Here is a 14212-nt window from a genome sequence, read left to right on the forward strand (position 1 = left end):
TCTAGGACAAATATTTAACAGTACTTCAAGTAAACCTTGTCAATTGTTCAATTGTATATAAAACGTCACAATCTAAAAAAACAACAACAACTTGTGAGTCGGAATGCTTCATATCCAAATTCAAAAAATGAAAGTTAAGATCAATGCTTTACATGGATATACTGTATTATATTATTCTGTTGAAATGTAACACAGAAGGGCTCTGTGTGGTCTTGGTATTAAATTCTCTCCTAGCCCAAAATGAAACCATTTTTAAGTAAAACTAAAACATCAATCTTCTGAATTTCAAAAACATTCCATCCACTGTTCACTCACTCTTTTATCAAAATGGTTCTCAAAGGACCTTATCACAGGGACTTGCAAAAGTCCCAATGAAATGAAAAATAGGTTGCAGAGCAACACCACTTCTGTCCAGTAGTATTTAAGATTCAAAAAGTATCTGGTTGACACAGATTATTTCAAACACATTAAATTGTTGTTCACCTTTGCTGCCCAGAGTAATGGTTGGGAGGGTACATGCTTGGGTCACTGTTTGAAGGCACCATGTTGCTTTGACCAGGTGCTCCCATACTGCCTTCAGTACCCATCCCATGATCCGACCTAAAAATGACAAAGGAAACCTCATATGTGACCACTAACACTATAGTATAAGAATTTCACGCTAATTGCATTGTAGTTATGCTTGCTGGGCCAGAATGAAGATGTGAATATGCATCCTACTGAAAATAATGCTGTGTGGATGGATGATACCCACATCTGGATGGACACTGGATTATTTGGCTGGAACACACAGTCAAATGAGCAGGCCTGCACAATCTTTATCCTTCCAGGTGTTTGGGATTCCAACTTTCAGAAGCCCTAGCTAGCATTCCAAGTGGTCAGGAATTCTGGAAGCTGAAGTCCAAAACAACTGGAGGGCCACAGGTTGTGCAGGCCTGGATTAGAGAAAAGGTGTTTATGTCTGGCAGCCCTGGCGATAAGGGTATGTTTACTCCTGAACACTTCCACATTGCTTTATAAAGAAATGTGAAAAAAAATATGAAATGTATAGGCATGCAATTTTATCAGGGGCTAAAATATTCATCAACACACCAACTTCCACAAAGTAATACTGCTAAAAATGGAAAAGAGGAAAGATCAAACACAAAAGATGCTTCTTTGGTCATGTCCCTCACTTGCTAATTTTTATGGGGGAAAAAGACTAAAACTTTTAGTAAATCACAGATTTTATATAGAAAATGAAATAAATACATGACTACAGTGATGGGGTTATTAGTGTACTCCCCTTCCTAGTATGTTTATTCAACACATTTTTCATAATGGCTGAATCAGCTATGGTTTCTGCCTTTTGAAGAAAGTGGAGTAACGCACCTTCGGTCATAACCACTGCCATATGGAAACTGCTGGCGTTGGCTGATGCCCATATTTGACATTGCTCCTGAGGGTGCTTGGTTGTATATGTCTTGCATTCCACTGTTGGGCATCTGTCCAGGGGTCATGAAGGGTTCACTGTTTCCAGGCACTACAAAAAAAAAGATAAACAAATGCACAAATTTAATATTAGACTTTAAAGTTGCATTTTCAAGAAATCTTATAGGGTGTTTTTATTTATGTCCAGAGACCTAACACTGTAAAGAACTATCAGTTACCAAACAAGTGATACGAGAACTGAGGAGATGCATTTATCAAAAGAAACACTAAAAACAAATGTTCAGAATATCAGCTAAATGATTAAGTGTGAAATACAATTTGTAGGTTATAATAATGGGTCTCATATCGTCTTCTAATCATAGTTCTTTTCGTTTTAAAATGGAATAAATTATGAGTTTGTGCACTGGTCCTGGGCCTGATGGACAAACTCATCTAACTAAGCTGCATGTGCACAATTCTCCACAGGATCTCTCCCCCCTCCACCTCCACACACACACACAGGATGTTTTTCTAGGGTTAATATAAAAGTATGGTGGTCTCAATTTTTAAAGCTTAGACTTGGAATGAAGTGCAAAAAGATTATTTATTTATTTAAGATAATTTTACTCTGCCTTTTTCTGCAAGCAGACTCAAGGCGGCTTACAACATATAAAACATACAATACAGAAGTCAAAACATTGACTCCAGCAATATATGGAGCGAGAGTTGCCAGATGTCCAAGCTGGGTTTAGAAAAGGCAGAGGAACCAGAGACCAAATTGCCAATTTCTGCTGGATCATGGAGGAAGCCAGGGAGTTTCAGAAAAACATCTACTTCTGCTTTATTGACTATTCTAAAGCCTTCGACTGTGTGGACCGTAATAAACTATGGCATGTTCTTGGTGGTATGGGGATACCAAGTCACCTTGTCTGTCTCTGAGAAATCTGTATAAAGACCAAGTAGCCACAGTAAGAACAGATCACGGAACAACAGACTGGTTCAAGATTGGGAAAGGAGTGCGGCAGGGCTGCATACTTTCACCCTCCCTATTCAACTTGTATGCAGAACACATCTTGCGACATGTGGGGCTTGAGGAATCGAAGGCCGAAGTTAAAATTGCTGGAAGAAACATTAACAACCTTAGGTATGCAGATGATACCACTCTGATGGCCGAAAGTGAGGAAGAGCTGAGGAGCCTTATCACCAAGGTGAAAGAAGAAAGTGCAAAAGCTGGGTTGCAGTTAAATGTCAAGAAAACCAAGATCATGGCAACTACACCTACTGATAACTGGCAAATAGAAGGAGAAAACGTGGAGGCAATGACAGACTTTATATTTCTAGGCGCGAAGATCACTGCAGATGCAGACTGCAGCCAGGAAATCAGAAGACGTTTACTTCTTGGGAGGAGAGCAATGGCCAACCTTGACAAAATAGTGAAGAGCAGAGACATCACACTGGCAACAAAGGTCCGCATAGTCAAAGCAATGGTATTCCCCATAGTAACCTATGGATACGAGAGCTGGACCATAAGGAAGGCTGAGCGAAGGAAGATGGACACTTTTGAACTCTGGTGCTAGAGGAAAATCCTGAGAGTGCCTTGGACCGCAAGAAGATTCAACCAGTCCATCCTCCAGGAAATAATGCCCGGCTGCTCACTGGAGGGAAGGATATTAGAGGCAAAGCTATTTTGGCCACATCATGAGGAGACAGGAAAGCTTGGAAAAGATCACGATGCTGGGGAAAATGGAAGGAAAAAGGAAGAGAGGCTGACCAAGGGCAAGATGGATGGATGGTATCCTTGAAGTGACTAGCTTGACCTTGAAGGAACTGGGGGTGGTGACGGCTGATAGGGAGCTTTGGCGTGGACTGGTCCATGAGGTCATGAAGAGTCGTAGACGACTAAACGACTGAGCAATACAGTGAGGAAAAAGAAGTCCTAGGACCCTTGTACTCCTTTTTAGAGTATGAAGCTCTTTGGTCACTATTTTTCCCCGGACACTTTCCAGTTTATAACTGGGACTGGTGTTTCTGGTTGCTGTGACTGATGGTGGTGCTTTGTGGTGCTAGGCAAAGACTTTATTATTTTCCAAGGTTTCAAGATACTTGGATCTTTTATTCTTTAAAGTGTGTGTGTGTGTGTGTGTGGGGGGGGGGGATTTCATGTAACTAACTGGGCCTTACTGTAAAATCATTCAGATTTGCTTCAAAGCACCAAACAAGGAATCTAGAGTTCACGTATAGTGCTGGATTTGGAAAATTAATCTGTAATGCTTCATATTACTATGGAGTGCACTGTCCATAAGCACATGAACAGGTCAATAATATTTTATACATTTGGACTTAATAGCTGACTGAACAATATAGCTGGCTTTCGGGTGGTGGTGATGGTGGTATTTTCACTCAGGTTGGCCAGAAACCAGTCAGTCCCTCTGAAGCAGGGCCACCAGCCCTGACTGCCTGGCTATTCCCACATGCCTTGGCTTGCAGGGAACACTGGAAAGGGGCAACACTGGGCAGCGTGAATGCAGTCATCATTTCATGCTACCTGGCACTTCACCCTCTCACCTTGCAACAGGCTTGGGAGCAGTAAGTCCGGCTATGTATTATGAATTATAAAAATATCAGTGACAAATGGCCTGAAATACTACTGCTTCTTACTTATGAAAGATGGGAAAAATCAGAAAATACTGACAAACATTTTAGATGCCAAAATAAAGAATCACAAAAAGCACACCTATACATGTGCATACATATGCAGGCATATTCACTGGAATAATATGACCAGACAAGAATACATACCTTTTCTCATCCCACCAAAAGGGTCCTTATTCGGTTCATAGGGCATTCTTCCCATCATATCTGGCATATTCATCGTCTGCTGATAGGCTGCATTTGGGGTCATGGAGTTTCGCTTTGGGAATGTGGAATCACTTACGTCCGAAAATGGATCATGTACACTAATGGAACTATTTCTAAAGAGATGGAAGGAAGGGGAAAAAGGGTTACTGTTACAGAAACATAATAGTATATCCTGTGATACCACATTATATAATGGTCTTCACTACATATCAGTAAGTTTTGTTGCTTGGAAAATCACAAGTTTTACCTTGACAGCAGTGCTGTCAAGTCAGACTGCGAAACATATAAGCTCACAGTGATAGCCCTCATAAGCAAGTCACCAAGGAGAGTAAAAAAAAAAAAGCCTGTCAGCTGTGTACCAAGAAACCAACTCTAGTACTGGGTTTTCATTGCTCCCAGAAATAGGTCTTTTATAAAAACCAATGCATTTTAAGTATCCATCCAGGACCAAGTCAGGAAAAAATACTTGAGATGATGGACAAGGAGAGTTTATGACAATACACTGTTGGCAGGAAACTTTATTGCTTCCACCAGGTACTGTAAAGGTTTTGGCCAAGCACAGGGGGCAAGAAAACCTTAGAAGGATGGCACATAACATTATTGTATTATTGATGTATTAGTCACCCTCTGCTGTGGAGAACAATTTGATGTTCCGGTTTTTAAGTAACTATTATGTTGTTTTAATCTTGTATTGGATTGTTTTTAAATCTCATTGTTTTAGTTGATTGTGTGCATTGTATGCTGTGTTGTTGTCATATCCTCGTTGTAAGCCGCCCCGAGTCCCCGCAGGGAGATGGTGGCGGGGAATAAATAAAGTTGTTGTTGTTGTTATTATTATTACATTACCATCCCTGCTAATAAAACCTGAGTGCTTTGACCCTGCCATATCTGACCCCACTGCATCCAGGATTAACAACAAAGTACTTGTGCAAGAGTTGTCTTTAAAAAAATGTTTATTTTAAAATTTGGGACTTAAAATTTGACTAGTGCCCAATCTTTCTTTTTCTTCTTATGCCAAGATACTCAGAGTGGCATTTTAATCTCAGAAGAAAGAATAGTTACTTTTTTTGAGGCCATCAAGTGAGCTTAACTGCTGAGTAAGGATTTGCGTTTGCATTTTCCACATCAGACCCACCACTTTATCTATTACTTTGACTGGCTCACTGTTTCGCTTATATGGATCTTAGGCCAATTCTTGACTTCATAAGCTCTTAATAATTTAATAGCATGAGTTTATTATGTGTCATGACAATATAATGTGTGAATATTTAAGTCATATTAAGTACTATCTATCTGTCTTAAGCTGCTAGATCATTATTCTAATATTGATTTTAATACCTCTCAGTTTTATTCCCTGGGTATGTAAGTTCAACAACAATGGTCCCTTTCATACTCAGAATATTTTTGTCAGTTTAGGCAATGTACAGTTGGTTACTTCTGGAAGGTAAATTAAGCTTTATCACTCCTATATAAGAACCTGTAATTCAGCAAGACTGATTTGATAAAGTTACAGGATGTAATGGAAGAGGAGGAGGGCCTTTGTGGCAACTCTTTGACAGAGACAAAGTTTCAGGGCATTGAAAATGGAGGTGCACATTGAATTCGAGGGAGCATTACACTTGAGTACATACAGTATTTACTATCTCAAAACTAATTTTATTTTATACTGTCCTGAAATCCTCAGATACACATATTTTAATTCAAAATAAAATAAAATGACTCAATGATGCCATAAGTAATATTCCAGAAAATTTTCTGTTATACTCCTACTTCAGGTAAAGGTAAAGGTTTTCCCCTGATGTTAAGTCCAGTCGTGACTGACTCTGGGGGTTGGTGCTGATTTCCATTTCTAAGCCGAAGAGCCGGAATTGTCCGTAGACCCTCCAAGGTCACGTGGCCAGCATGACTGCATGGAGCGCCGTTACCTTCCCGCCGGAGTGGTACCTATTGATCTACTCACATTTGCATGTTTTCGAACTGCTAGGTTGGCAGGAGCTGGGGCTAACAGCGGGCGCTCATTCCGCTCCTGGGATTTGAACCTGGCACCTTTTGGTCCACAAGTTCAGCAGCTCAGTGCTTTAACGCACTGTGCCACCAGGGGCCTACTTCAGAGACCAGTAAAATTTCTGCAAAAGCAACATACAGCACGTTGAATTACCAGAAAATGTAACACCCCGTGAGGGAAGGCATCTGCATTTGAATCAGGACTTGTATTTATGCTAATACAGATCCAAAGCTGAGAAAGGTGATCAGGAAGAAGAAAGAAATGATGTACCTGCTGCCCTGTATAGGTGTCATTTGTCCATGGGGTGTAGATGCTGGTGTTGGAGGCTTGAGGTCACCTGGCACTTCTGTCATGGAATTGCTACCAGTAGATTGAGGGGTTTGTGGACCTTGAAGAGAACCCGAGTTAGCTGGTAGGGTAAAGAAAAGGTTGGAGAAAAACATATTAGACAGGCACCGAAGAAAGGAACAAACATGGAACAAAGAAGGATGTATACTTTATGTTCCTAAAATACTATATTTTCTAAATCTACTCAGGATTTAAGATGGCAGTTGAGATCTTCAAAATTATAAGAGTTGTAAACTTCTAATGCAATCTCTGCATCTTGTACTTTCAATAGTTCACTATTAATTCAAACTGTAAGAACACTGGTCCTCTGCAATTCCCAGATAAAACAAAGCATACTGAAAAAACCACTAATCTAGTATTAGAAGATTCTTAAAAATCTTTATTCAATCTGTCCTTGCAACTGATGCAACAGAACAAATGAACAACTCCTATTTTAATAAGTATATATATCCCAGATTAACAATACCAAATAGCTTGTGCTGCATTAATAGTGATTCTTACACCTCACCATATTGAGGATCTAAAATCACTGATATAATATGGAGGTTGAGATATACAGATTTGTAGTACGTGAAAAAACGGTAGAATCAAAGCCAACATAATGTCTGAATCAGTGTTAAAATATGCACTATTTGGATATGCAATTTGGATATGCAAAGAAACTAATTTGCCCTTCTCATTAACACCTTTCTGAAAACACTATAATGGTAATGTGTGATAATATATTATCTATAAAATATCAAATGCTGATCTTACGTTCCTAGTTTTTTTTCTGTTGACTCATTACATTACATATCAGTTTTATTTAAACCTACCTTAATTATAAAAAAAATTTAAAGAAGAAAAAAAATGCATTGTTTTTTGAGCTAAGTAATGAATCTCTTTATTTATGTGACAGATCATGTTCATACTCTGGATGATGCCCAAGTTTGGGCAGAAGACATAGAGTTTCAGATACCCTCCTATGTGATGATTCTAATCTAGTGGTTTTGAATCCACTACCACCCAGCAAGATTAAAAAACAAACAAACAAATTAGTACCTAAAACCACATCTTTAGGTAAGGCAGGCCTGTAGCCAGGATTTTCATTCGGGGGGGGGGGGGGGCTGAGTCTGAGTGAGAGAAGATCTACCCTAGCAAACCTTTTGTATCATTATCCCAATACTCCCATAGATATGGGATATATTGAGTATGGTGATCAGATCATGATATGAATAAACATAACAGTTTAAATAATACCAGTAAGGCTTTCTCGCGGACCACCCTGAGAATTTGGGGGGGGGGGGCTGAAGCCCCTCAAGCCCCCCCCCCCCCCCCCCCCAGCTACATGCCTGATAAGGCAATGTTATTCTGATCTACCGGTACAGTTATTATATGAGATTTCAGGCAACTACTGGATAAAATTAGAAAACAAGACCCTATTAGATTTGGAAGGATATGAATTAAGATTTGTCTGGCACGCATATGTGTGGTATGATGGAGATAAATTAAATAAAGATTTTAATAAACATATAATTAGAGGGGGACTATTAGACATTTGGAAAAAATACAGAAAAGGCATGGAACCGAAAATACCTCTCTGGCTGAGGCCACTAGAAGCCGTTACAAGACCAACCTTAAGGGTAGAAACAAGAACGTATAAAGAATACTTTATTAGAGAAAATGAAGAGTAGAAATTAAAAGGGCGGGAAGAATTGGAGATTAATGATTGGTTTCGTTATCACCAATTGCATGAAAGATATAAAAAAGATATGAGGGTAGGTTTCGCAACTAAAAAATCAAGAAATATACCAGTATAGCTTTGTTGCAGCAAGATTGACCATAGCCAAAGACTGGAAAGGGGAAAAAGGTTTAACTAAAAAGGATTGGAGGGAAAGAATGCGGGAATATATGCTAATGGCCAAACTTACCAATAATAGGAGGAACAAAAGTAATGAGGATTTTTTTAGAAACATGGAAGTTGGCCATAGCATATCTGAATAGAGAGGCAGCAACATAGAGGAGCTCCATTAGGAATGTAGGATTACTATGAACAAGGATAAATTGGCTTAAAGGCTTCATAGTGCTTCAGGGTTGGAAGTCATGGTGAAGGGTGCACGGGTATGGGGAAGGGATTTTATTTTGTGTGGGATAGGGATTTTGGGTGCGTGCAGGGTTTGTTATGTGTAATATGTTGTATGTCTGTGTTTGAATGTTAGGGTGAACTCTTATATTTATTTTTTAAAATGAGTAGAAAGCCTAGATTGAAAATAGTGGATAACATGTAGAAATAGCAACTCTACATGTTTTGAGTTACTGATAATAATATGTACTCAATGTTAGAATTAACCAGTTGATTGACTAATGTAGATATGTATGTACATTTTAAAATTATTGTTATCTGACTATATCTACTATAATTTGATGTTTTGTTATATACCATAACATTAATAAACTGTTTACCCACCAAAAAAAAAATTTCAGGCAACTACTGAATGAGTTTATTGTGCTTGATAGTCCTAAATATTAGTGTAATTTTAGCCCAACTAAATCTTTTTTAAAACAAAAACCCAATTTCTTCATTATCTCTATTGCTGGGAATGAGCTACAGTGTGCTTCTTTGTTTCAGCAACTTTAACTGTAGCCTAATACTTTTATTCAAGGCAAACACATGGCTAGGGCAGTTGACCAGGGCCTGAAAGGCCTTAGTTGCCCTGCCCATCCAGACTATGAAGGGAAAAAAAGAAACTTAAACCATCTATCTTACTTGGAAGTATTTATAGAAATGTATTTCTTTGTATTGATTCTCTAGATTTTGTGAGATTTTCCCAAGCTAATTAGAAGCAGTGTTAGAGCAATCTTTTACAAGCTTCTGAATTGTCCCAGCCCTTCTTGAGTGCTTGTGCAGTTAAACTAGGATACTGTGAGTCTAACAGGTAGCTAGAGTTGCTTTTTTCATGTCATGAAATCTCAGAGTTCCTTGTGTACAATTAGGTAGGAGGATCACCAAATGGAAAGAGCACAGTTTTGGTGTAATTTTGTTTAATGCAACCTGCACATTAGAGCACAGATTCAAAGCAGTCAGTAACACTGATTTTACATTCCATTTGGTCCTAAAATACATGACAATAGATCTTAGAAAGATGGAACAAGCTGCTAAATATTTACTTCACAGGTATCAATTTTGTCCATGAGAATGTTGTGCATGGCAAAAACCATTCAAATCTACGTTTGGAAAAGTTATATCAATGTATGAGATTTACGAGAAGTAACTGAAAATAATTTTCAGTGAAGTATACTTAACTTACACATATTGCCAGTGCCTGTGACGGAAGGTAAAAGAAGCTTCAGCAAACTGGCATTTATCAAAAACAGAAACCATTTTATAATGAGGCAAGACTGAATAAGCACCCACTTATTTAGTAAATATGAAGGAAAACCAAAGTGTGGGGTGGTAGGATACGGTGATTCATGATTTTGTAAAGAGCAAGGCTAGACAAATACACCTTTGAACTTCTGAATACACATTGGCCTATTGTATATGTGTGTTACCTGTTGACTTATGATGACCCCATGAATTTCAATAAGACAATAGTATCTACCTACCTACTTGCTTATTTACCCTCCTTTCCCATCCATCCATGTAAGGAAAGGATAGTGGCTAGAAATGAATACACTTCGCAACTTTTAACAAAGCAGGAGGAACAACAACGACCATATCTGATTTTTGCGATATGTCAGACATAGCAAACTGGCTGTTTATGGCACTGTGTACAAACCAGAAAGCTCTCTGAGCATACAGTCTCTGTTTATTCCAGTATGGAATATAAGGGTTTACTGAAATGAATCAGGGATGTACAGCAGCAAGATTGGTGTGTTCTTAGATAAGACCTCCCTCCACTTGAGGATACTTTCAAGAGTCCTTTTATTTGCAATCTCTTAAATAGCCAGTTAAAAATAAAAGAAGGGGGGGGGGAGAATGGGAATGAAAGCTCTTCCGCTTGCCAGCTATTCCCTTCATCAGGCTAAGTAAATAAATAAGTAAATAAATAAATAAAGAGAAGTAACCTCTTGAAACTCCATTAATAAGAAGCCTAACATGCTCTCTAGGATATCCCTATCTTTTGCCAGAAGCTACAAATGTATACACTAAAGTAAACAATGGAAAGGTTACTGAAGGTTAAGTACATTCACATACTTCAGTCTTAACAGCTCGACACCATGCTGGGAAGATAATTTACACAGCATGAACTCGGTGCCCTAATTCTGACAGGGGGGGAGGGAGCAGTGGGAGGTTTTGCAGGAGGCATCACATGTCCAGAGTGAATGGAGGTCAAGCAAAGGGCACCTTTGTTTATAACCCGAGCTCCCGCTCTCATTTATCTTCCACTGGGGATTCCCCGGTTGGCTGCATGACAGATTTTGTGACATCACCTGTCAGCTAATAATAGAAATTCAGTCAGCCACCTGCCAGCAAAGATAGATGGGTTTTTGGTTACAGACTTACTAATTAAATGACTGGCTTACAACCCGCCGGCTCCCCACCCCCCTTGTGTTGTTTCTCAGCTGCCAAGTAAACCCAGGGAGCAAGCTCCTGGGTGCTCTCCATTGTATCTCAGGCTCCAAAGTTTTGCAGGTCTGCTATAATGAGCTTGCTTCCAATGGCATACACACAGATGCTTCGGAAATATTTGGCACTTCTCTCTTTTTCTGTGGAAGCAGAAAACCATGAACGAATTCACCTATGAATCAGGCACATAATGTTTGTAAGGGCTATTTCCTTATGACAATGGTTTGACATACCCCCCCCCCCCAAATAAACCCTTCCCAATGCTGTGTCTGAGAAAGAGTGAATAATATTTGTCTGTACTACAAAGGCTGTTGCTAGGTGAAACGACCCTTTGTGATATCACTGGATTAGTTGCTAGGTGAAGTGGCCCCTCTGTGACATCACTGGGAAAGAAAGGTGACACGGGGAAGGGATGAAGAAAGGAAAGATCCTGATCACTGTTGCCATGGAGACATTGTGAGGTAGGTCCTCTCAGAACTGGAGAAGGGAGAAAGCAGGCGGACAGTGTATTCAATGTCATCCAGGCAACACTAAGAATGTACGCTAGTATTCTATACATCTCAACAGAGAAATGCAAAAGTACGAGGGCTATCCACAAAGTAAATTATGTTTTGGAATTAAAAATTAACAATGTATAGGAAAAAATATACATTTGAAGGCCACACTGCAATAGTACTTTTAAACATAGTCCCCATTCAAAATTAGGCACGTATCATAACGATTAGTGAGTTTTGAAAGTTCTTACCCTCAGCGCTTTCCCACCGCCGCCCTGAAGAGTGTGGGACCCGCGCTATTGCAACGTTGAAACTCAGCCAGCTAAAGAATGAATGCAAAAGGAAGGGAGGAGCATGCAGGAACCCCGCTCTCGCTTCTTTTGCAAGATCACAAGAGATAATCAAATGTATATAATAAATATTTTTTTTCCTATACGTTGTTAATTTTTAATTCCAAAATGTAATTTACTTTGTGGATAGCCCTCGTACATTCGGACAGGCCATTACAACTGAATTGTAATCATATTTACACCGCAGTAAACCCAAGTGAGAACTCAGAATTACTGCAAAAAGGTTTTGAAAAACCACTCGGCTCATGAAGTAGGTCCTTGGTCTCTACAGAGGTCTGATTCTGGGACCTTTCCTCCGGTGGATCCCAGAACCTGTGGATATTTAAGTCCTATCTATATATATAAATGAGTGATGGAATCCCGGCGCCGAGCAAAACAACACAGCTAAACACCCCCCAACCTCAAAATTTCACAACACAATCCATCATCCACGCCTCAAGGTTGAAACAACAAAAACAAAAGATCACATCACGCACCTCCACAGGGCCTGAAAACCACAAAAATCCACAACGCACCATGTGCGCTTGCGCAAAAACCGACTCCTCGCGCTTCCTGCCATTTCGCCCAATTCACTCACCCAACCCCTTTGACTACGGACGCCACCGATGCCATCTTTCCCCAATTCCCACCATGGACACTCCTACACACTCTCATCTTCCCTCACGCGCGGGAAACCCAGACACCAGCCCTCACCTTTCCTTCACGGCTTTCCCTCTCCTCCCCCCTCCTACAACACCAAAAGGAAAAAAAGGCTTCTCTCCAGACCACAACATCCTTCAAACTCAAGGTACGGGGGGAAAGGGCGATGCGAACACACCTCGCCAAAGGCAAACCCACAGACCTGGGATAAAAACATCTGGGAGGGAAGGGAACGGAGAGACACCCACCCAGATCCCCAACCCATCCAGGGATAACAACCCCACCCAGGGGACCTCACCTTCCCTTCCCCACTTTCACCCTCCACGGATCATCCTTCTCTTACCACCGCTACCATCTTCTGCCCGGAGCGTGGCCACACTGAGAAAACCCAGACATCAGCCCTCGCCTTCTCTTTGCAACTTTCCCCCTTCTCTCTCCTCCCCCCCCCCCCCCCCACAACCCTAGCAGGAAAAAAAAGGCTTCTCTCCTTCAAACTCAAGGTACGGGGGAAAACAACGATGCAAATAGACCTCCCCAGGGGAAAACCCACAGAGACGGGATAAGAAGATCTGGAAGGGAACGGAGGGCTCGCCCACCAACATCTCCAACCCATCTGGTGACAACAACACCATCCAGGAACCTCACCTTCCCTTCCCCGCTTTCACCCTCCACAGATTGCTCTTCTCTTACCACCGCCACCATCTTCTGCCCGGAGCGTGGCCACACTGAGGAAACCAATGCTAATCAAGGTGCTGTTCTCCCACCCTGGACTTTCCACAGATATATAAACCCCACTTGCCTACTTTGCAACAGACCTCACATACAGACCAGAAAACTCACAGGAACCCAAAGTTCTTAACCCTTTTATGTGGAATTTAAAATTGCAAAGGGTTGCGAAGAAAAAAAGAGGATAAATAAATGTCATTTTATATGCTGAAGAATGTGGGCAAAAACCATTTGAACACTAAACCCACTGTTCCTTTAAGGTCCCTTATACACTGCTATATAAAATCCAGATTACCTGATTTCATCTGGATTACATGGCAATATAGACTCATATAAACTGCCCTGAGTCCCCTAGGGTAGATAGAGCAGGTTAAAAATAAAGTGTTATTTTCTTTGATAATCTGGATTATATGGCAATATAGAAGCACCCGAGTCTGGATCTATACTGCCATATAAAATCCAGTTTATCTGCTTTCATCTGGATTATATGCCAGTGTGGATGCATATAATCCAACTCAAAGCAGATAATGTAGATTATTTTCTTTGATAATCTGGATTACATGACATTTTAGAAGGGGTCTGAGCCTGGATCTATACTACCTTAATATATCCAGATTATCTGCTTTCATATGGATTATATGGCAGTGTAGATCCATATAAACCAGTTCAGAACAAATAACAAGGATTTCCTGCTTTCATAATCCAGATTATATGTCAGTGTACACTCATATAATCCAGATCAAAACAGATAATGAGGATTATCTGTTTTGAGAATCTGCATTATATGGCAGTGTAGACTCATATAACCAAGTTCAAAACGGATGAGGATTGC

The 14212-nt window shown here is 40.2% G+C and overlaps 1 protein-coding gene across 9 annotated transcripts in view; it reads right to left on the bottom strand.

Annotated features, from left to right (window-relative positions):
- Window positions 1-14212, bottom strand: part of arid1b (AT-rich interaction domain 1B) — a 473172-nt gene that overhangs the window by 15863 nt on the left and 443097 nt on the right. For 6 of the 9 annotated variants that reach the window (XM_062968971.1, XM_008123592.3, XM_008123599.3 and 3 more), the window contains 4 exons: window positions 6545-6683; window positions 4210-4382; window positions 1372-1522; window positions 484-600 (listed from right to left, as the gene is read on the bottom strand). In XM_062968971.1, coding sequence (XP_062825041.1) covers window positions 484-600; window positions 1372-1522; window positions 4210-4382; window positions 6545-6683 — 580 coding nt within the window. The remainder of the gene's footprint in view (window positions 1-483; window positions 601-1371; window positions 1523-4209; window positions 4383-6544; window positions 6684-14212) is intronic. The other 3 variants (XM_008123587.3, XM_008123613.3, XM_008123606.3) reach the window with 1 other exon arrangement.

The sequence above is a fragment of the Anolis carolinensis genome, chromosome 1, assembly GCF_035594765.1.
Source record: "Anolis carolinensis isolate JA03-04 chromosome 1, rAnoCar3.1.pri, whole genome shotgun sequence".
Taxonomy (NCBI): domain Eukaryota; kingdom Metazoa; phylum Chordata; class Lepidosauria; order Squamata; family Dactyloidae; genus Anolis; species Anolis carolinensis.